This window comes from Mastigoproctus giganteus, chromosome 9 (genome assembly GCF_048544385.1).
Source record: "Mastigoproctus giganteus isolate SK-2022 chromosome 9, ASM4854438v1, whole genome shotgun sequence".
Taxonomy (NCBI): Eukaryota; Metazoa; Arthropoda; class Arachnida; order Uropygi; family Thelyphonidae; genus Mastigoproctus; species Mastigoproctus giganteus.
The window spans coordinates 117,446,374-117,470,418 of NC_143583.1; the positions used below are offsets into that span (position 1 = coordinate 117,446,374).

Genomic DNA, 24,045 nt, shown 5'->3' on the forward strand with positions numbered 1-24,045 from the left:
CAAAAAGGTTGAGAAACACTGATTACTTCTAAGAAGTTAGCCTACGATACGCAGATGATACTGCCCTCATTGAAACATCAGAGAACAGATAGGCATAACAAGTAATGCCAAAAAGACCAAATCTTTGATCATAAGCCAAAAACACCTCTCCTAGAATAAAAATATGCTGCGGCAACTCCCCCATCAAACAATATCCAGGGAAGACCTTCACAAATAATAATGACCAAGGCACAGAAATTAGAAGCAGAATCGGTATGGCCAAAGAGGCATTAAAGAATCTTAAGAAATTCCTCAGTGATACTAAACTGGATTTTTAGAAAAGATATTGAATGGCCAAATGCTACACATGGAGCACCCTCCTATATGGATGCAAGACCTGGGTTATGCGGAAAGAGGAAATCAGGAAACTGGAAGCTTTCGAGATGTGGACGCTCAGAAGAATGCTCAAACTTCCATGGACAGATCGGGTTACCGATGAGCGGGTCCTTAAGAGGGCAAGGACCACAAGAACACTACTAACTACAATTACAAGAAGGAAGACTACCTATCTCGGGCATATTATAAGACGCCCTCAATATGATCTGCAGAGACTAATCCTGCAAGGGAAGATTAAGGGCAAAAAAGCAAAAGGAAAACAAAGAAAAAAAAAGTGGCTTGATAACATCAAAGAATGGACAGGGGGGTTTTCGACACAAGCACTATTTCACAAAGCAAAGGAAAGAGTTGGCTAGAAAATGTTGGCTTCAAACGTTTAAATTGAACATTGAACCTGAAGAAGAATTAGACCGTTTAATGGCTTTAAAAACCATGCAATTGTTTATTCACAAGGGTATATGATCTTCCAAGCAGTATGGTTTTTCCTCTGGAAGATCATGTGAGGATGCATTGACTGATTTTGTGTCTCATATTGAAAATGCTGTTGCAAAATACGAGCTTGTAATTTTCGTCGATTTTGAAGGAGCTTTTGACGTTCTCTTGTGCGGGAAGGGTCCTTAAGCGTCTGCGAAGATCTGAATGCCCCATGAATCTTTTTCAGTTATATCAGTTATTTTTCAGATAGATATATTGTTGTTAAACCACAGTATCATACAACTAAGAGTCGGGTTACAAGACGATACCCAAATAGTTCGGCTCTGGGTCCACTAGTTTGGAACATTGCTATTTATGAATGGATAGAATGATTATTTGATAACTGTAAAATCAAAGCCTTTGCGGTTGATTTAACTATCATTATTAAAGGACATTCTACGGCAATTTTGGAACGACAAGCTAATATTGTTTTGAATGATTTATATCAGTGGTTACTGAACAATAAACTGAAAATTAGCTTAGTTATGAATAAAATGATTTTTAGAACTCAGACTACGATAGACTGCCTTGGATTAAAACTAGTGCTGGGCAGATTCCTATGGTTAAGGAAAATAAGTATCTGGTTTGTTGTAGCAGCATCAGCAACTAAGGCCATATTGCTCCATATATTAACTTTAAATTGCATGCTTTCAAGGTCGATTTTCTGTTTGCTGGACGAAAAACAGAGTTTCGGGGAGAAAAACTATACTACCCTTGTCTGAGGCAAACTAACTCAGCCATGTTGTGAAAAAGGCCCATAAAAATTCCTCGTCATCGACGGAACTTGAACTCAGGTCTTTTCCACCTGGTGTGGGGAAGATGGTCCTACCAACTGTGCCACCCACGAGGGATAAGTATCTGGGAGAAAGACCATAAGTTTTTTATTCAAGTTTATTACATATGACAGACAGAGAGTCTGCGCGTGTAGCACTGGTATCGTCACAGTCCTCCCCACAAAGGTGGAAAATGCCCGGATTCGAATCCCGTCGATGACACGAAGAACTTCAATGGGTCTTTTCTTCTCCTGGTTGAGATAGTCTCAGGCATAGATAGCAAAGTCTCCCCCCCCCCCAGAAACTGGGTTTTTCGTCCAGCAAAACAGTCAGTTCGACCGGAGAACACATGTAATTTACAGACATAATACATACACGAGGTATATGTAAGAAATTACGGGCGGCCCTAATATAATAATTTGAATTTGACAGAGTTTCGGTTTCAAGAATATCTAGAACTGACTGGGGCGTATCAGTAACTTATGCAGTAAGAGCATGGTTCCACAGGACAGAAATGGTCAGGCACCAAAAGATTCTATCTCTTCAAAGGATAATTTTAATTACAGTTAATCGAGTTTGTAGAACAGTGTCGACTGCCGCTTTGCAGGTGCTAACTGGAGCACCTGCAAAGCGGCAGGTGCTAACTGCTTTGCTTTGGACTTATTTTTTAATCCTGTATCGTGGTCTATGTTACAGGATTAAAAAGCAGATCCCTTCTACATATCAGCTACATACCTACGTATTCAAATAAATTTAGAGTGATTGTCGGGCTGAGAACAAGAGATGGTGGAATGAGTTGGCCAACATCTGGACGACTAGGTGGGATGTGTCAAATACTGGTCATGTTACAAGCCTGTTTTTTTTTTTATGTGAATCCCAAACACGAGAGGTATTAGAACCTATAGTACTGTACTTAGTACCATGCTTGGGTTGGAGGTTGAGAAGACGAAAGAAGATATTTGTTGACATTGGACTTGAACTTCTGTAGATTGTAATTTTCAGGAAATACGTATGAAGGAAGGTTGTTCCAGAAAACGGCAGTTGAATGAATAAATGAGGAAGATGAAAAGTTGGTTCTGTGGGTTTGAAGTTGGACAGTAAATGGATGTTGGCTGGTGGTGGCACGTCTTCGGACTGTTTTGAAAGAGAGAGCAGGAATTATAGAAGCCAATTCAGAAGAACAGTGCCTATGGAAGTATCTGTAGAAAAGTTATGCAGGAGAAACAGTACGTCTATGAGAAAGCGAGTGGAGAGACTGTTAGAGATGACTCATTAATTAACCTAACTGCCCTCTTCTGAATGGAATCAAGAAGCCTGAGAGAGGTTTTGGGGGCACCACCCCAGATGTGGGAACAATATTCCATGGCAGGGCGGATTTGTGATTTATACAGAGTGAGCAGCTGTTTGGAAGAAAAGTAACGCCGAGAAAGAGAGAGAGGGAAAACCAAGTTTTTTAGATGCAGAGGAAGCAATATTTGTAATGTGCTTGTGACAAGAGAGATTAGAAGTCAGGGTAATCCCCAAAAGAGATATATCATTTTGCCTAGAAATCGGAGTGTCACTAAAGATAACCATAGGAGCAGAAGAATCCTTTTTGCGAGATATAAGACAAGATTGAGTTTTAGAAGGGTTGAAATCAACTAAGTTGTCTTTGCCCCACTGGATAATTACCTGAAGATCGGCATTTAAGGAATTGGTAGCAGATTTTCGAGAAGTTGAAGCTGATTGAGCAGGGCAAGGTTTCTCAAAATTGAAAGTGGAATGCAATGAACTATCATCGGCAAAACTATGGATAGGATTTCCAGTCAATGGAAGGTCATTAATGTACAAGAGCAAAAGAGTGGGGGAAAGAACTGAACCTTGGGGGACACCGGCATTAGTGGACAAGTTAGAAGACAGAGAGCCATCTACTATCACCCTCAGTGAGCGATCAGAGAGAAAACTGGATAACCAATTACTAAAAACAGTTGGCAAACCATAAGATGGAAGCTTGTTTAGAAGACCTTTATGCCAAACACAATCGAAAGCCTTTGAGATGTCAAGAGCAACTACTTGTGTTTCATCGAACCTTTCCATTGAATTCGTCCATAAATGGGTAACGTAAGTCATAATATCACCAGTGGATCGACACTGACGGAATCCATACTGGCGATCGTTGATGAGACGGAAGGTTTCTAGGTAGTTTAAGAGTTGGCAGTTTAAACTAAAAGTAACATATTTACTTAATAAGACGACCATAAATTAGTGTTACATGGATTTGGACATTGATTTATTGCAACTGGTCATGGTTCTCTAAATCAGAAATTTTTCAGCTGGGGTTTTTAATAGATAATGATTTTGTTTCAGTGGAGTGCAAAAAAAATTCAAAGCATGTGTTATTTTGAATGTCCTCATCATGATGATTTGCGGTTATCTTTACAGAAAACAGTTGTTAAGTTTATACCAGAACATGAATGTGATCTTTTTGTGAATCGGCCTGTATTTCGAATGTCACAGGACTTTGCAATCTCTGTATTTGGATGACAAATGATTAATCAAGCATAAATTAATGTGCATACGACACTTCTCGACAAAATTAACAGAACACGTAGAAAACATGGTGTAACTGCAGCTTGCAATGAAGGAAGACAAAATTTGGTATGGTGGTGTACCATAGAATAATGAAACATGAAATGAGTTGACAGCAAGAAACATTGTAGAGGTATAAGGAATATTTATAGGGATTGTATAAGAATTACCAAAAACGGTCACATTACAGAAGTCAATACAAGATTCTCGAAAATATGATCCCCTTCAATGGTTAAACTGGCCTAATTGCAGTGGACTTTGCCGGGGCCTTCGACACCGTCTGGTGGCAGGGTGCCATTGTCAGGCTATGGAAAGCAGTGCTCCCAGAAAACTTGTACAAGTGTTTGGGCATATCTGATGGATAGGAAAATTAAAGTTGTCACAACCTTCCGAAGAGTGGTTAGAAGTGTCCGCAGGGACTGCCCACAGGAATCTGTCCTGGGGCCGCTGCTGTGGAACATGGTATTTGATGAATTCTTGGCCCTTGACAACATGACCAGTCAGGCCTTTGAGCATGATCTGATCCTAACAGTGGAAGCGGACTCCAGAACGGAACTTGAAACATAGGCTAATGAAGCACTACAAACCCTGCAAAACTGGACAAAAACAAACTCTCACCAACCAAGACAAGCTCAGTCCTAGTAAGAGGTTCCTTAGACATTAGACAACCGCTGCAAATAAAAATAGCAGGAACCACCATTAAATTAACAAAGCAAATCAAATATCTAGGTATCATCCTGGATGGAAACTCATCCTTTACACCCCACCTCATCTACCTCAGAGAGAAAGTGTGGAACTATGCTGCACTCGTAGCAAGAGTATCTTGCAGGGACTAGGGACTCAAAAAAACAATGTACTACAAAACAATATTCATCCCAGCGATCACCAATGTAGTTCAAGAAAGCAGAAACCGTGGTCAATAGATTACTGGACACCATCCAATGAAACATACTGTTAACTATCACTAGAGCATGCAAAACGGTGAGCACACATGCCATTCAGGTCCAGACGGGAGTCCTACCACCGGACCTTGAGGTGACTCGCTGTGGGCTGATGTATCTACTCTCAAAGAACATGCCAGCCACTATCCATGACCTTACCCTGGACCTAACCAGCAATCCGAAAAACAGAGAAGTAAAGAATCATGGCTAACCTGTTGCAGATGTGGCAACACAGATGGGAGACATCCAACAAAGGACAAGTAACATATACTTTTTTTTTGGGTACATCTTTGCAACTATCATACCGATAGTTGCAAAGATGTACCCAAAAGCACCATCATGGTTCTACCCAGGGTTAAATACAACCTTCTCACTGACAGGCCATGGCCCATTTAAGGAAAAACTCAATGCACTTGGGATAACAGGAGTCCACTTCCATTTGTGGGGAACTGGAAACTTGGCAGCATATCATGTGTGACTGCAAAAACTATGAAGAACACAGATGCAGACTTATAACAGAGATCAAATACCTGCCAAAAACCTAAGAGCACCATCTCCTGGATTCAGAAGATGAATACAAAGCCCTCAGCCGCATTGCACTAGATGCCTTCAACAGAAGATGAACAGAAATTGCAACCCACAATGCCTAAATAGGTGCAGTGCAGCAAATAAATAAAATAGAAAGCGACAGCACAGAGGAAATGATGAAAATCAATATCAAGGAGACAATGCCTAAGGAACAGACACCAAACAGAAATAACATGTTCCAAAAACTTGGAGTAACAACAGAACAGAAACACCGAAATGTGTCCGACAGAAAAGGAATATGGAACCCATCAAATGGGAACTACCCCCTCCTAGGAAGAATTCTCACTGGGCATGACTGATCACCACAGTCAGGACAAGACTCATATGAGTGAATACCAGATTGGACAGCAGAAATCACTGCCTATTGCCTTTTGGTGATCTGGGCGGGGCACCTTTTCCCCTTGTCGGGGGGAGGTGATGGTTCCCCATCCACACCACTCTTCTTTTCTCCTGGTGGGGCTTGGGCATGCCTCACTGATCTCCTGGGCCACCTTCCCTTTTGGCTCCATGTTTCTGACTGAACCTCAGCGAATGCCACACAAAATCTAAATATTCAAAATTGTGCATCACCTCTTCTTGGTCTCTAATCTTTTAGCCATTAATTGTGTGGTCTTTTCTTTTCCCCTCTCCCCCAGCAGGGGGAGTGGATGGTCTTTTCTGTCCCTCACCACTCCTCTTCACCTGGTGGGGCATGGGCCTGCCCCACTGATTATCTGGGGGTCGCTTCTCTATTGTCCCATATTTCTGTCTTTTCCCCCATCCTTCCATCTCCTCACACACTCTACCTAATACACTAATACAATTGCCAGAGTAAAAATCTAAATACTGGTGTACCTGGTCTGCCTCCACGAGGCATAGTGTGTACAACATTGAGTCCCAGCAGGGGTCTAGTGGCTAAATGGCCAGAACGATTTGCAACACTACTTACAAAACCCACACCTTTAAATCTCTTGCCTTTACAGTGAACTGTCACACCTACAATGAAAGCAATGCGGAGATGGGGGAAACCTCTGGTACTGTTAAGACACAAACACACTATACACCATCTTCCACCAGCGTAGATCTCAGCTCACCAAGTAACTGAGGAGTTGGCTGTCAATGATTGCTATGGCAATCATTGGATATCTAAGATTTCAAGATAATCCTTCACCACTTGAGCTCTATGTGCAGTGTTGTCATGCATGAAAAGAAAATCTGGACCAACCATCCCTAAACAGTGGCACATGGATGTGTTCTCGGTTCCAATGTGCAAATTCGGTATCCCCTTTCAGAAACATGAAGAGGAGTGCAACTCTGCAACTGTTGATCATTATTCTGCCTACCATGAGAAGTGGGCAGCAGAATTTACCGCCTCCACCGTAAATGTCCCTTTTCCTGATGCTGAAGGGATGGTATCGCATTCCTCATTGTCTCCAGATGAAATAACATCTATAATCTGTAGGCTACAACAGGACTCATCAGAGAACTGTACCCCATTTGTCAGGATTCCAAATCAAATGTTCATTGCACCAGTATTGACGAGCTCTGCAGTGGTTTAGAGTTAATGGGGTGTAGACATGTATAGTATCTTATGTAGGATGGCACCTGAACATCAGTTCATCTCTGCCTTGGTATACTGTGATGCTTGGTATACTTGTATCAAAATACAATTTTTCTGTACATTTTCAAATTAATCATTGCCATTTACATTCTTCTTGGGTTTCATATTTTTTTATAAAATGTATTCTGAATACATAACTTTTGCATCGGCAGTATGCTACATCAAGAATGAAACATCAACTAATTCATTGTACAAGAGTCCACAAACAGTTTTGCCAAATGACCAAACAGCAATCTCCAAAAATCTTTCTCTCATTTCCCCCACCCCCTCCACTAATATATCCCATGCATGATTAGTAGTGTCCATCTCTAACCCCATCTCTGGCTTACATGCTTTTTCTTTATTAGATGGGTGGGTGTTATTTACCTGCTATCTCTGTTTTCTCTGGTTCCAGTGTAGCTTACTCATCTGATAAGGAAAAGGGATGAAAGGAGCATGTAGATGATTGAGATTTGGGTGACTATATTAGCAAAACTGTCATGCCATATATGTCACTGTGGGGGGGCATGAAGAATTATGGGGGGATTTGTAATTTCACCTCTGCTTTCAATGCATTTAGTAACACATAAGGTAATTGTATAGCCACGGTGAAATTATGCTAAACTTTTCTCTGAAATTTTTTTGAATAATAATCAGAAAAGGAACTTAGTTTTGAAATAATTCCTTTCAAAACATTCATTCAAAAAATTAATTCAAAGAAACTAGTTTCCTCCAGCACCAGTAACTCCACATTACTATAAAATAAAAACAGCAAAGTACAAAATAAAAATCAATTTATTATTATTTTTTTCTATTTAATTTTTACAAATTTGTATGGCATATATACATTTTAACTATAATACTAGTAGATTCATATACAATTTTTCAACTCCACTCCTCAGTTCTGCATTTTCTACAAAGTTTCACGGTACCTATTAAAAGTAAATAACCAAGAAATATAAATATGCATTATGGAAAAATTAATTACACTACTTACATAATTACAGCAAAAGTCCATACCATGAAAATAAATAAACATTTATAACTGTCAATTTAATAACATTAAATGTTGGGAAATTCTATTACAAAAAGGAGTGTTTTACATTGCAGTATAGTAATTTTTGTTGTATATTTTTTGCAAAAATGTATTTCTTATTATCAGTAAAGATAAACCGAGCGATGTGAAATACAGTTTCATACAAACCTTTGTTTTTTTTGTTACTACTGTACTTACATGTTATTTGTTAGCTAATTTTTTTTTTTTTAAAATGAACATGTTGGAAATAGAAATGTTATATCAAGAATGTAAATTATTCAGTTGATTTGCTTTACATGAGGCTGCAATGCAGACATTATAGGGCTATCAGAGATGTGGTGTAACTCAGATATAAGGGTGACAGAATTTCAATAATGGGAGTACATCGTGTACAAAAAAAAAGAACAAGCAGGCTGGGGGCAGTACTTTTAGTTAAGAAGCATATTAAATCTAAGGAAGTGAATCCAGTCGATATTGGTGGCCAGTACAAATTTGAGTCAGTAAGGTGTGACACACCTTACTGACTCAAATTGGGAAAATGAAAATGAGAGTAGGGGTGTGTTATAGGCCTAATGACTGTAATGAGTATATGGTGGATCCATCTGTTTGATCCACCTCTATACTATAATTATATCCTTCCCTAACCAGATCTCTTACTTATCCTACTATAAATCCTATTTCATTTTCTACTCCCATGCCTTCCTGGGACTTTGTCTCAGGTGATTGTAGCAAGATGTTAGTAGATCCTGGCCACCTCTACATGGCAGGGATGAGGAGTGGGACATGGTAATCAGGTGTTGCTGCTTCTCACCTGCTAAGAGCCAGGTGCCAGCCGACAATACAACAGACCATTTCATTACACTTACACACTCAACACACTACATACAAATGGCCGGCTTTAGTGCAAGCTTCTTCACAAGATGTACAACAGTGGCTAATGGGGGTGAACCCTGGGGTCTGCCACAATAACACATGAAATCCATGTAATGAGTATAAAAAATAAACATAAAGAGAAACTGTGTGACAGTAAATCAGAATGTCTTATATTGGAGGAATTTAACTTTTCAGATATTCAGCAGAATTTGTGGGTTGGTCAGTCACACACTAGCAAGACTGACTTTTTTCTACAGCCGCATGCAAGAGAGGTAACAAGAGGAAGCAATGCTTTTGATCTAATTATCATCAGAAATTCTTAATGCATTAAGAATCTGTATGTAAAGTCTCACTGGGTGGTAGCGATCACAATGTACCGATGTGGGATTTAATGAAAAAGGTAACTATTGTGAAAGGTAAAGGGAAAGACTTGCTTTTGTAAGAGTGACTACAGTAGTCTCAGACAGTTTGTAAATTGTGTGCAGTGGGACCAACTAATGATGTTACCAACTGCAAATTCTAAGTGGGAAATATTCAGTGAAGTAATCAAAGATGCTAGTAGGCTTTTAATTCAAATTCAAATTTAATTAAAAGCTGTCTCAGACAGCTTTTAATTCTATGGGAAACATTCGAGGAAGTAATTGTAGAAATTACTAGGCTTTTCATATTTTTGTTGATCATATCATAGTTGGTAGTTAAGGTAACAGGTCTGTAATTACAAATAATTACAGACCTGTTACCTTAACTACCAACTAAGAAATACTGTTCAAGACAGACCAAAATGGAAATCAGATGAACTGATGAGACCTGTAAAGAAAAATGCATGGGATGCATATAAATTATCAAGTAATATAGACGCTTAGGGGAGACAAACTAATTTGTAATAAAGTTACAAAGGAGGCTAGGTAAGCTAAGACATTATGAGATGTTTCTGGCAAAGAAAAGCAGCAAAGACTTTTTTACTTATATTAACAATAGAAGGAAAGGGAGGTGAACCACAGTGGTTTGCTTGATGTTGATGGTTTAACTGTTAATGATCCTGCTCAGGTTGCTGACAAAATGAATAGCAATTTTGCATCTATATTCACACATCAGGAATTCTTTAGGGAAGGGAATGCCAGAAGTTTATCAAACTCTTCTGGCATTCCCTTCCCTAGGCAGGATTTACTGCATTATATTAAGGAGTAGCAAACCTTTAGCCATAATTGTGTGAGCACCACTGGATTCAGGGGGAAGTCCCTATGAGCTGGAGATGTGCAAATATATCCCAATTAACAAAGGAGAGAGATCAAAGGGTGACTACAGTAATTAGAGACCTGTTACCTTAACTTTTGTTCTACAGAAAATAATGGAGTCACTGCTTAAAGAAGTAATGCAGGACCATTTAGGAAGAAATGCATTTAGACTGCAGTTACAGCATGAATTTGTTAAGGAGCAATTTTGTCTGACCAATCTCATTCGATATTATGATACAGTAACAAAGGTGATGGATGTTAAAAATAATTCTGATATCATATACTTGATTTCAGGTAAGCTTTTAAGGGCATTGTTACTGCTATGGATAAAGGGATGGTTAAGTGGGAGAAGACAGAGAATGGTTATCAATGGACATGTCATAGACTAACGTTATTAGTGGAGTCGCTCAGGATTCAGTGCTGGGCACATTGTTGTTTTCTATATTTATTAATGAGATATTGATGAAGGTATATCAGGATTAATGTTCAAGTTTTCAGATGATACAAAGGCTGGCAGGATGGTTAATGACAGTAATCAAGGTAAGCTACAGCAACAAGATCTAGAAAATTAGGAATATGGGGTGAGATATGGCAGTTGAAGTTAAACACTGACAAATGCTAGGTACTGCTTGTGGGTAGCAGTATTCAAGCTGAACATACCAAACGTGTGGTACACTCAGGATAGTGAAAAATGAAAAATTCCTGCCAGGACAGTTCATGGGGTGATGTCAATGATATACAGGAACTTTGCTAACATGGATATGGAGGTGATTATCCCATTGTACAAGGCAATAGTTAAGCTGCATCTTGAGTACTGCATATAGGTCTGGAGGCCTTATTTTTGGAAGGATGTAGATCTGCTTGGATGGGTGCAGAGAAGGACAACGAGATTGGTGAGGGGAACAAATGGGTGATCTTATCAAAAAAGGCTTCAGTTCTGCAAATTACAGCATCTCGAGACTAGGCCCCTATTAAGTGATCCGATTGAGATATTCGGGGCTTTGAATGGACTGAGTAAGCTCAATGCTGATGGCATTCTTCCTCTTGCTCAGACTACATGAGGGGGCAAAAATTCAAACCGAGTCAGGATCATTGCTGGACAGATGTGGGGAAGTTTGTCTTCAGGTAGTGGGCGGCTGATAGTTGGAACAAATTTCCATCTGTTGTTATGGAAGTGGGTAGTTTGAATAAATTCATGGAAGAACTAGACAAACTATTTGGAGAGGATGGACATGATTTGTGAATTTTTTTTTTGGTTGATGTTTTGTAAGCTTGCTTTCTTGCATCATTTACCAATACTAATAATAATACAGTGGTGCCTTGATTTTAGAGGTTTCAGAGTAATGAGAATTTACTCCATGGTTCCAAGAAGATCTTGGGAAATAATTTTTCGAGTTCCTCTGCTTGAGACTTACGAATTTGTAATGAGACTGCCAATTGCAAAAAATTTAAACGTGAATTACTGCGCAGGTGCCGAGCCACTTCAGTTCAGTTTGTCTACAGCGTGGCATGTTGTTCAGATGAGCTTTGCAGATTCTCTTATATTTTTTAATAGTTTCAATAGATGTATAGTGTTTTTGAAAATAATATTTATAAACATGGGACCTGTGAAGAAAAGTGATCAGTACAGTGATAAAAGAAATTTCTAGATGTCTTTATTTACAAAAAATATCCAGAAAAGTGTTAAATTTAAAAAGTAAATTAAAAATTATTCAAAGCAGTGAAAATGGCTAGCATACAGCTGATATTGCCAAACATTTTGTTTTAGTGTGGACTGCAGTTCATGGTGTATTATTAAATAGAGAAAAAAATAAGAGTTGGCCAAAGTTAGTTCTGGAGACACTCCAAATTAATTTATAAACAGGTGGATATTGTAAATAAAATGGAGTCCGAATTAACTTTGTGGGTTGGAAGAATGCAATACAAGGTAGGCTACTTAAGTTAAGAGTTAATTATTGAGAAAACCAGAGCCATTTTCTCTAAACTTAAAAAGTAGCAACCAGCAATTAATGTGGAGTTTAATGCTAGCAGAGGCTGGTTTCATATATATAAAAGCAAGACAGGTGTTAAATTGCAGATACATCACAGTGAAGCTTTATTGGCTGATAAACAGAAAGCTGACGAGTTTATGGAGGGTTTTTAACTTTGATGAAACTGAATTGTTTTGGGGAAAAAAAAAAATGCCTAAAAGAACCTACATTATGGAAGATGAGAAAAAATTACCAGGCCATAAAGCCTCAATAAACATATTTACTTTGTTGCTTGGCTCAAAATGCTTCTGGGGATTTTAAAACACAACCACTTTTAGTTTAACATTCTGAAAACCTCAGAGCATTAAAGAACTTCAATAAGACAGATCTCCCTTTAATTTTTAAGAGCAGTTGAAATGCATGGGTCACCAGTTATATTTTGATGACTAGTTTCAAAAATTATTTTACACCAGCTGTGGAAAGATATTTTAAGAGCAAAAACTTGGCACAAAAAAGTCATCTCACTCTGCATGGTTTTATCAAAATTAAGTTCCTTCAAGTAAATACTACCTCTCTGATCCAATCTATGGATCAAAATGTCATTGCCAACTCCGAGCAAAAATACCACAAACTAACTTTTAGGCAATGCTTTCATGGCACTGATGGTGATGACAAACTCACCCTCAAGGAATTCTGGAAATCTTGTAAAACCAACGATGCTATAAATAGTATTGCAAAAGCTTGGGAGGATATGAGCACTAAATGTCTGGCATCAGGATGGAAAAATTTGTGGCTTGACATTTCTGCAGATTTTGAGGGATTTCAGTCAGAGGAACAAGAAGAAATTCTGCAGCTTGGTAAAAACCTTGCCCTGTGGGTAACACAGCTGAAAGTGTGGATGAGCTTCTGGGCTGTCATTCTTCTGACCAGTCTGAGGAAGGAATCAAAGCCATTGATAAAGCTGTTATGTCTGAATCAGAGGAAGCTTCCCAGCCTGAGTCAAGATTAACAGCAGAACATATCAGAAAGGTCATTTACAGTAGCATAGCAGCTAAAGACAATGTTTGGAGAAATAGATTTACTTCAGGATAGGGTTTTCAAATCAACAAATTTTGTAGATGCTGCAATGGAACCTTACAGGGTTATTTTGCATGAGCTTGTAAAACTCAAGCAGACCAAGTTGGATTCCTATTTTAAGGCCACTACTTCTACAGAGGAGCAACAGCTTTAGTCAACATCGAAATGATATAATTTATTACTTTAAACATAAATAAATTTCATTACTTTTCACTGCCAAAACCACACTTTTTTGAATTCCTGAGCTTCCATTACCCACAGTGAGTACTAAGGATCCCCAATTACTCGACTTAAGAGTTTCAAGATGAGAGATGTTTTTCTGGAACCAATTAATCTTGCAAGTTGAGGCATCACTATATTATATATCTGCAGTTGAATACAGTTTCGTGTTTTAGGTGCACTTAACTACTATAATTGTACACTCCTCTGATCCCCGCAATTTTCCGATAGTATAAATAAAATATATATATTTATTTATTTACGAGATTAGAAGTTAATATGCTTTAAAAATTGAATGCAAACACTGAAAGAAAGGTTTGGTTTTCCTTTTGGTATAATTTTTGCAGTCTCAAGTATCGCTGTTGTCGTTACGTGTTCTTGGTTTTCATAGTTTTAGTCTAACAATAACTTGTTTTTTTACCATGTGATTGAGATGAGTGAAAAGAGAAAACCATGTGAGGGTGCTCCTGGAAATGATGGGGTGATAAAGAAAAGATGTGCAATTAATTTTGAAGAGAAAATGAAAATAATAATAAGAGCTGAAATTGGTGAAGGTGTGGCATCTATCAATCATGAGTTAGGGATAACTCACTTAACAATAAGTATAACAGTGAAGTCTAAAGAGTGAATTACAAAACATGTGAAAATGAATTTGAGCAGTAAGAGAATTACTTTCCCTCATGTGAATAGTAGCAGCATAATGGAAGAAATGGAAAGACTTGAAAATATTTGGAAAAGCACATGAGTTTATGTAGGAAATTAATATTCGTTTAGTATACATATTACACACGCTAGTGACAGAAAATCTGTCACTAACATGTCACTTATGACAGATAAGAAATACACAAGTCTAAAAATCCTGTATGTGTCAAAAAACTTTTTATTTAAATTTAATATATCACATGAATCAACTGAATAATGTTTTAAGTATCTGTCATCAATTCTGAATTGATTGAAAATATCTGGTTTTATCAAAAAATGAAAAAAAGTAATATGTTACATAAAGCATTTTACTTATCAATTCTTGTATTGAAAATCAGAATTTGCAATGCACACTTATTTCTTTTAGGATGGCAAAAATCATCATGCAATAATAAAAAATACAAAATTTTTACTTACCTGAAAATCATCGTTGATCTGCACATAAGGGTGTGGTAAAATGACTTATCAGGATTTATGATAGCATCTGCAGAAACCAAAGGAGAGGATGATGCAACTGCTCTTTTGAAAAGAGCAGTCAGTTATCTGCTTGCTTTTGCTATGCCTTTCATTTTTCAAAATTCTCTTTCAGTCCGTACATCTGGAACATCTGCTCAGTAGTAAATGATCTTTGTTCCATGAAATTTGATATTTTCACAACATGAAATAGTTTCTGACATAGTCATTTTCTCTGTCGCATCAACTAATAAATAGCTGTCACCACTATCTTCACTCTCATTTATTGTGGACCTAAAACAGTAATGATAATTTCGGAGTCTGTTAAATTTCATGAATGGGGCATTTTTAATCACAATCAATCCATTCCTTTATATTGTTTTCTCACTTAGGTCTGGGACAGCATTCAATCCTTCCACATGGTGCACAAATTATAATCACCTTTATTTTCATATGAATGAAATCCAATAAATTCATTATCAGCATCTCTGGAAGCTGAATTTTTATCTTTGATTTGATTTGATTTGTTTGTGATTTAGTTTTTAGGAGCATTAGCAACTAAGGCCATATTGCTCTGGGATATGCGGGGGTCATTCCCAGACCTTTTCCGCATCCTCCGTATTTGATGGTGACGGGCTCGAACCCCGGTTTAATCAAGAAGCGTGTGCTACGCACTGCTGCTCCTTCCCACCTGGCTATGGAGGCGCCTGAATTTTTATCATGATTTTGGCACAATATTATGGCAACACCATTTTAAAACTGAGTGTTACCTTATCCTATTCACATGAAATGCTCTACACTGCATCATTCAAAGTGACTTATTTTTTGAAACATCATAGCTGAATGGAACATCAAAATTTTCAATTTCTCTCATTAATTCACTTCAATAATGGCATTTAAAATTCTTAATTATGCCTTGATCCATTAGTTGGATCAGAGATGTACAATTTGGAGATAAATATAACAAAAATATTCTCCATGACAAGAGCTTCTACTGGAAGGTGAGCAGGGCAGTTGTCCAACGAAAGTAGTATTTTAACATTTGCAGGCAATCCAACCTTTTTGAAATGATCCCTAACCACAGGTACAAAATGAATATTAAACCATTCACCAAAACTGTCTTGAGTGATTCAAGCACATTTATTTGCAAGGTAAATCATGGGGAGAAAATCTTAATATCTTTGAAGGCTCGAGGTTTGTACTTTTCCCAATTACCATGAATTTGCATTTGTGTGTGTTAGCAGCATTAGCACACACTACTACAGTCAGCCTGTCCTTACTCTTTTACAATGATGCTGTTTTTTCATTGCCGGAAACAAAAGTACGCCATAGGAGACAATGCCAGAAAAAATCATCTCATCCATGTCACAGATTTTCTCTGGACTAAGTCTGTGATCTTCCAACAACTTTGACAAATCAATCAATCACATATTTCTCTGCAGTTTCATGATTTGTTGAAATTTTTTGTTGATTTCTTTTCACTGAAAATTTTAAATTGCAAATTCCATAGCAATTTTTGAATTTCTGCAACCAACCCATTTATTTCTGTAAACATTCAGAAATGAATGTTTACAGAAATGAAGCATCATATGATCCTTTACTTTAAAAAAAAGAGAAATTTCTTAGGGAGCTAAAAATAAGTTTTAATAAACAAAATTCTTACATCCATATTTTTTCAGAATTCTTACAACCACTGCTGGGAACTACTAGCAGAGAAATCCATTAACTTCCAGGCTGCCAGTGGATCTATCTCTGATTGATCTCTACACAGTACCCAAACATAATGTACCCTCATTATTTTATCCTGTGAAAACAAATACTTTCAATTAAGAGAGAGAGAGAATATTTCAACAATCTTAATCTTTTCAAAATTCATTTGAGAAAATATTAGTTTATTTCAGTAATTCTACAAAAGTTAAAAATATAGTTAAACATGTTGATAATCAACGTAAAAAACTTATAAGGAATAAACTTATAAGGAATATATCTAATTGCAGCAAACCTAACAAAGCCAGTCTTTTTTCCAAGTATTCATTTATAAATATCACCTACTAAATGACTTCAAAACCTACTTCCTGGAGGTTACAATGTAAAGAAGTTATCTGGTGATCCAACCTGCACTCTCATCAGTGTTACTGGGAGGGTGTTTCAGGGTTGAGCTGGCCATTTATTTTGTCCCCCCTAAGAAATTCTATTTTCTCTGCCCAAGATCAGCTAACTATATTCTCAATTTAATAGACTTTTAAGAATTTTTCTATATTGTCTTTAAGAATTCCTGTATGTATATATCTGCTGAAAAGGTTAATTTATACAGTTTTATTCCTGCTACATGACATGAATCCATTGGTATTTTCTTTAAGTCAACTATTCATGCTGTTTGCATACACTACAGGAAAATTTGAAAGAAATGAGAGAAAAAATAAAAACATAAAATATATATATACAGGGTGATTCACTACCAGTGCCACACACTTGCAGGAGGTGTAGGGGGCACAAAGACGAAATGGAATCACATAGCATTGCAGGGTCCGAAATACCTTCATCATGCGGTAGAGGACGTTGAATGGGAGGTCGCGTGAACAGCGATCCCGCTGGAAGTCAGCATTTGCGAACCGGTTCCCGAGGCAGTGACGAGTATTCAAACGTTGAACTGGCCGACATGCACCTCGCGTATGGAGCTGCGGACTGTAACGGGCGCGCTGCTCTGCGCTTGTACCAAGAACGTTTCCCGCACAGGCGTGCTCCTCATCATACGATTTTTGCATGTGTGCACAGAAGGTTACGTGAGACTGGTTGTTTCACGAGAGGTACCATGAATCGAGAGCGAACGCTGAGGACGCCAGACAATGAGAATGTCCTACATCTTGCAGAAGGTAATCCGAGTACGAGTACTCGAGCGATAGGCCAACGATTGGGTATTTCCCAATCCACTGTATGGAGGATACTGTCAACAAACCAAATGAGTTCATACCATCTGCAAAGCGTCCAATCATTGGAGCCTGCAGATTATCCACTCCGGAGGACTTTTGCTACTTGGAACAGAAACGGTTCGCAAATGCTGACTTCCAGCGGGATCACTATTCACACGACCTCCGGTTCAACATCCTCTACCGCATGACGAAGGCATTTTGTACCCTGCAGTGCTATGTGATTCTGATTCATCTTTGTGCCCCCTACGCCTCCTGCAAGATTGTCGCACTAGTAGTGAATCACCTTGTATATATGTATTCCTACTGGCCTTGAATATTATCTGAAATGCTTAAATTTGTTATTAGGCTATATTAAACTGCTTCTGTTCAATCACCATTACATGAAGCGGAATCAGTAGGTGAGAATTTTCATAGACTCTGCACTTTCTGCAAGTACCTGTGCCATCCAAGAGTGCTGTGCATTGTTAAGTTCAAATTCACACACTCATTTGTTACAGGTAGCTTTGCCTACTGTAATCAGTTTTTCCATATTATAAAATTTACTGATTCAACTGAAAATAGCATTAAAAAAAACAGAGGTTTTGTAGGTGTTTGCAAGAACTGTTCTTGTTGAACAAAACCAATTTAGCCGATGTTTTGTTTTCTTCTGATTCTGTACTATGAATACAGTATAAGTAATTTTTTTGCATATTTTGCATTAGAACATTGAGTAATCTACACAAGGGTCACATTTTAATTTTTTAGGTCACACTAAGTTTGTGAATTCATTTGCACTTTCTTGTTGGAAAGAAACTATTTTGGTTATGTTATTAGAATAAGTGTGAAGTTAAATGTGTTTTTTTTTTCTAAAGAACAATATTTACAAGAATTTATGCCCGAACTTGCTTTGAATTTATGTTATTAGTATTTACTTTTGACTTTTTTTTTGTGAAGCCTAAGAAATCATTGTTAATCCTACCTATGGTCTGTGTAAATAGCAAGGGGCTTTGTTGCAGTTAAACTATTTCAAAACAATAATCTTTGATAATATGAAAATTTTTGCAATGATACCGGAAGTGATATCACTTTTAGGCTACAATTACATCTGTATACGTTGTAATATACATCTGTATATTACAACTTGTATGCATGTCTGATACACTAGCTCACACATACAGCATGAGATGTCACTCACTGACATTTTTCAACACACATTTTGTAAGTGATTTTATCATACACATGAAAATCAGAGCTGGGAAATGTGCAGTTAAAACATTTAATCAACTATTGTCAGAGCAGAATGGAATTTGCCCACATTTATGTTCAATTTTGTGTTTACAAAAATTGTGGTATGAAATTGGGCATATATTTATATTTTGAAGTTTCTATAATTCAGGCTGCCTAAATTTTTTTTAATGCATGTTTATGCAGAATAGTGACTTCCTAAATGAGAATTTAATGATACAATTCTGAACTTCTTTTAGAAATGATTTCATAATCATTTTGTAAAAGATGTCCTTCAAAAAAATAAAAATCTAATGCAAATGAAAACATTAAAGCACGGCCTTCTACTGAAATTTTATCAAGCAATGATGGCAACATTGTGACTTTTCTTACCTCCAAATACCACAGTTCTCATACAACTTACAGATTAGACATATTAGTCATATTCAGCTGTAAACATATATATCAAAGGAAACAATTGAAATGTTTGCTAAAAATGTAAATTAAGTATGCTGTAATCAAATAATGATGAAATTAAATGCTATTATATCACATATATGAAAAATGCTACAAACTGAAATAAAGCTAGTGAAATGCTAACTGAAACCTGTATCCAAGCATAAAAAATCAAATTAAAACTATATAATGAAAAAAATAAAAATATCAAAGTTAACAAGTAAGTGTCTACACTTAACCAATGAAGCATATGATAACATGGAATTCTGTAACAGTATGATGCAACTGCTATCTGAAATGACACAAGAATATCCTCCCCGCTCCCACTAAGCCGTATGTAAATATAGATGCCTACCATAACACAAGAGAAAGTTTAAGGGAACCACAGTGATCACTCCACTACTGTGGTACTGACTACTGTGAAAATTTCCAAATGCTTGAATTTCTGTCAGAGCCTACTAGATCAACAAGATAACCACAGTTGCTTAGACAATTCATTGTATCAACAATTCAGAGTATGAGACAATTTTTTGTATCACATACAAACCAGAAATTAAGAGTAAAAGGTCTGGGAGAAACTTTGGTCACCTTAGACAACAGGAATGCAGAAATTTAGAAAATAATATATATATATTTTTAATCAGTTTATTCCAGATAAACCATGCTGGAAAGATAAACCAGTAAGCATGTTGGAAAGTAGGTATGCATCTATTATTCTCAGCATGACTTTCCTCCATATATATGTTTTACAAATTTATAAAACAACTTTACAATATGGACGATCAGTTATGCTGAAGATAACAGATGCATGCTCAACAAATTCATGCAAATCTTTCTAAAACAGCCAAATATAAAATTTCATAAAAATTCATCTATTGGAAGTCGCATTATATGCAGATAGACAGACAAAGAAATTGCCAGATTGCTATTGCTGTTGGTCTGATTTTAATAAAATTTGGAAGGGCTAGACAAATTAATTTCCGAAAGAACCAAATATAAAATTTAAAAAAAAATCTATTCACTAGGAGTCGAATTATTAGATGCAGATGGAAGAACAGACAAACACGGTGACGATAATAGGTGTTTTATGCATACACGATAAAGTAAATTAAAAAAAAAAAAAAAAAGGTGGTCTGCACTCAATCAAAAATATAAACTGTACCGCGAGCACTAAATTAGCCATTTATAGCATGGAACGTTAAAACTTTGCAAAGAATTCACTGAATTGTCATAACTGTTACAACCACCAACTGTCTTTCATGGCACCTCCGTAGCCAGGTTGGCAGGAGCAGCAGTGCATAGCACACGCTTCTTGATGAGACCGGGGTTCGAGCTCATGACCACCAAATACGGAGGATGCGGAAAGGTCAGGGAATGACCACCGTATATCCCCAGAGCAATATGGCCTTAGTTGCAAATGCTCCTAAAAACCAAATAACAACAACAACTACCTTTCACCAAACTCTTATACACTGAACTGTCTTGTAATGAAATTGTCATGCAACAAACTGTCTCATAAACAAATTCTCATACAACAAATTGTCTTGAAATGAGTTGATGTGGAACCAAAAAATAAATAAAATAATAAAATAATAATAATAACATCTTTGTAAACATTTTGATTTACAGCTTGTTCCTATGGGATGAATTCCTGGTATACAATTCTGTCAATGATGAAAAACACAATTAGCATGTTCTTCATAGCGGAACAAACCTGTCTGGCCTGCTTTAGGCTCTTCCATTGCGAAGGCTGTTGCTTTGAGACTGTATACATAAACCAGTGTTCTCTCCAGGACCTATTGAACGGGCGCACCGCCCGGTAAATTTAACTGACTGCCCAACTAAAATTTAAGTAATTCTCGTGGTACTGTATGGTACTACTCACTGATCTTGATCAATATTAATTTGAACATACTATGCGATAGAGGTCAATGTGACAGGAGCGGACGCCAATCCAGCTGGAATTGTGATTAGATACCGAAAGATCAGTAGAACTCAGCTTTTCGGTACGTAATCTACCTACCTAGACAGTTATAAGACCTCCCACTATTCGACCATCATACCAACTCAGTAGGGACAAACCTGCTACCTATATCGATCACACAACAGATCCATTAAGCAACAGACCCAGCAAGAAAAGAAGACTTCTGACCTAATACAACAAATTTGGCAAGAAAGGTGGACAACCTCCACCAAAGGAGAAATAACTTGAAAATTTATACCAGGCATCAACAGAGTATTTCCCAAGTCCCCAATCTTGTTTTCACCAGAATACAAACTACCTATCTTCTAACTGGACACGGTGCCATCTGCAGCAAACTCACCATGCTAGGCATCGAAAACAACCCTCTATGTGCCTGTGGTTCCCAAGAAACCTGGGACCACATGATGTTTGACTGCCATCTATACGAAGACCTCCAGGCCTTTCTCATCACTCAGCTCCAGTACAATCCCAGGAACCAGGAACACAGCCTACTTGATGATAAACAGAACTACAAACCATTCACAAAGTTTGCCCAAGACTTGTTCGCAAGGTGCAGAACCCTACGACAACCAAGAAACTTGGCAACTGCTTAGAATGACCAGAACAACCTCATCACTATGAACCCTGTGCTGAACTTCAGCCTGAACAGCATCACTGGCAAAACTGAATAAGAAACAACCACTATCCTGTGATCAAAAAAATCTGATCACAAAACTCAACAGACTCATCGCTTCCTCTACAAAGATCTACTGTAACAAACACTAAACTAGACACTCTCCCATCAGGACCAAAACTGCATGTCTCATCTTCCTCTTATCACAATAAGACAAGACAAACACCAAAACGGACTCTCCAATCAGGCAACAGCTAGGCTGCCATCTTGTCAGTTGGTGGCCTGGGCGGGACACCTTGTGAAATCCGCTTTGCTGGCCGAAGCCAAGACCGAAGTCCCATCTTCTTCTTACCATGATAAGACAAGGAAATCACTGAAATGGACACTCTCCAACCAAGACTTTGCAGCTATGCTGCCACCTCGCCAGTTGGCGAGGTGGGCAGGGCACCTAGCCATGCCTACTTTCTTTCCCTATCCTGGTGAGGAGAGGGGATGGTTTCTTGTCTCCTTCCCTCCCTGCCACTGAATCGTCTTAGATATGAAGCTAAATTTTGATCCTCACTTGAAATATATGTCAGAGAAAATAAAAAAAAATACTCGGCCATGATCATCCGTATAAAGCCGTGCAGACTGGGGCCTTAAGTGCCGGGCTCTGGCCCTAATTTATAATGCCATATTTGTCCCAATAGTTTGCTATGAAGCCTCAGTATGGTGTACTAGGGCCTCCCTCAACCGAAATCGCTGTAAACTGGACTCCAAAAAGCATTCTATGCTCCTTGCTGTAACAAGGGCATGCCGTACAGTAAGCACCCCAGCTCTAAAGGTGCTAGCTGGATATATACCCCTACACATAGAGGTAATAAGAAGGGGACTGTATCAATGATTGATGAAGAGTATTCCCACCAAAACAGCAGGCATCACTCTTAACCTTGATAACAACCCCAAACAGGAAAGGAAGAGAATCACTGAAATTATGTATAGGACCTGGCAAGAGACATGGGACACCACCAATAAAGGATTAATAACCAAAAAGTTCATTCCCTCTGTGAACCTCATCAGTCCAAAGCCTCCTCCCCAGCCACCAGGCCTCCATACTACATTTCTATTGACAGGCCACGGACCCTTTAAATGGAAACTAACATCCCTAGGTATAGAAGATGATCCTCTGTGTCACTGCGGAGCTGAAGAAACAGGGATCACGTAATGTACAACTGCCATGAATATGATGCGTTCCAGCTAAGGTTTGCTACTAAAATCTAAGATAATCTCCCGAGCAGTGCTACGCCACCTTTACTGAGTTTGTGCAGTCTGTCTTCACTGCTAGATGCGTTAGGCACTCAAACACTACCCACTGAAGATCAAAATAAGAACCTTCCTGGATATGAAACACTTCTCAGAAATCCCCCCCCCCCTTCCTTGGTTTGTCCAAGAGTGACAGAACCACCAGCACAGCTCAGCTGCTGCCACTAGGCCTTTCTAGTCACTCTCCCTTGCGTGGTCCTTTGCCTTCCACTCCCCGGGTGGGAGGGAGAGGTGACATCTGGTCCCCCTCCTTTTCCCCTCTGGTGGGGCGTGGGCCTGCTCCACTGACTTGGGGGTCATCTTTTCTATGGACCCCGTATCTCTATCTTCCCCCCAGTTTTCAATCTCCCTCCCCTTCTCTAACGTAAAACTAGCATACAAATCATTTCTAAATTGCTTGAGACCTACACCCAAAAACTTAATAACATCAAATCGCCCAACTAGTACTCCTTTTGGCTGATCCCTATCTATAGTGGCTTTTTTTTTTCTTATTATTATCTTTTTTATTTTTATTTTATTATTATTTTTTATGTCCTTGCCACTGAAATCTCAGGAAATTAGGTGGCAGGACCTGCCAGAATAAATAACTATAATACTGGTGTACCTTGTCTGCCTCCACAGGGCAACGTTGGGTCCCATTAGGGGCCCAATGCCTAAATGATTAGAGGAACAACAATACACGACACTACACACA

The 24,045-nt window shown here is 38.1% G+C and overlaps 1 protein-coding gene across 3 annotated transcripts in view; it reads right to left on the bottom strand.

The window, feature by feature from the left end:
- Positions 1 to 8,134: 8,134 nt before the first annotated feature.
- The window catches only part of LOC150080669 (mitochondrial import inner membrane translocase subunit TIM44), a 198,339-nt gene continuing 182,428 nt past the window's right edge, over positions 8,135 to 24,045 (bottom strand). For 2 of the 3 annotated variants that reach the window (XM_090381988.1, XM_090381989.1), the window contains exons 14-15: positions 16,527 to 16,667; positions 8,135 to 8,230 (exon numbers count right to left, since the gene is read on the bottom strand). In XM_090381988.1, the coding sequence (XP_090238114.1) occupies positions 16,548 to 16,667 (120 nt within the window). In that variant the 3' untranslated portion in view covers positions 8,135 to 8,230; positions 16,527 to 16,547. Of the gene's footprint in view, positions 8,231 to 16,526; positions 16,668 to 24,045 lie in introns of those variants that run through there. The other variant, XR_016547431.1, reaches the window with a different exon arrangement.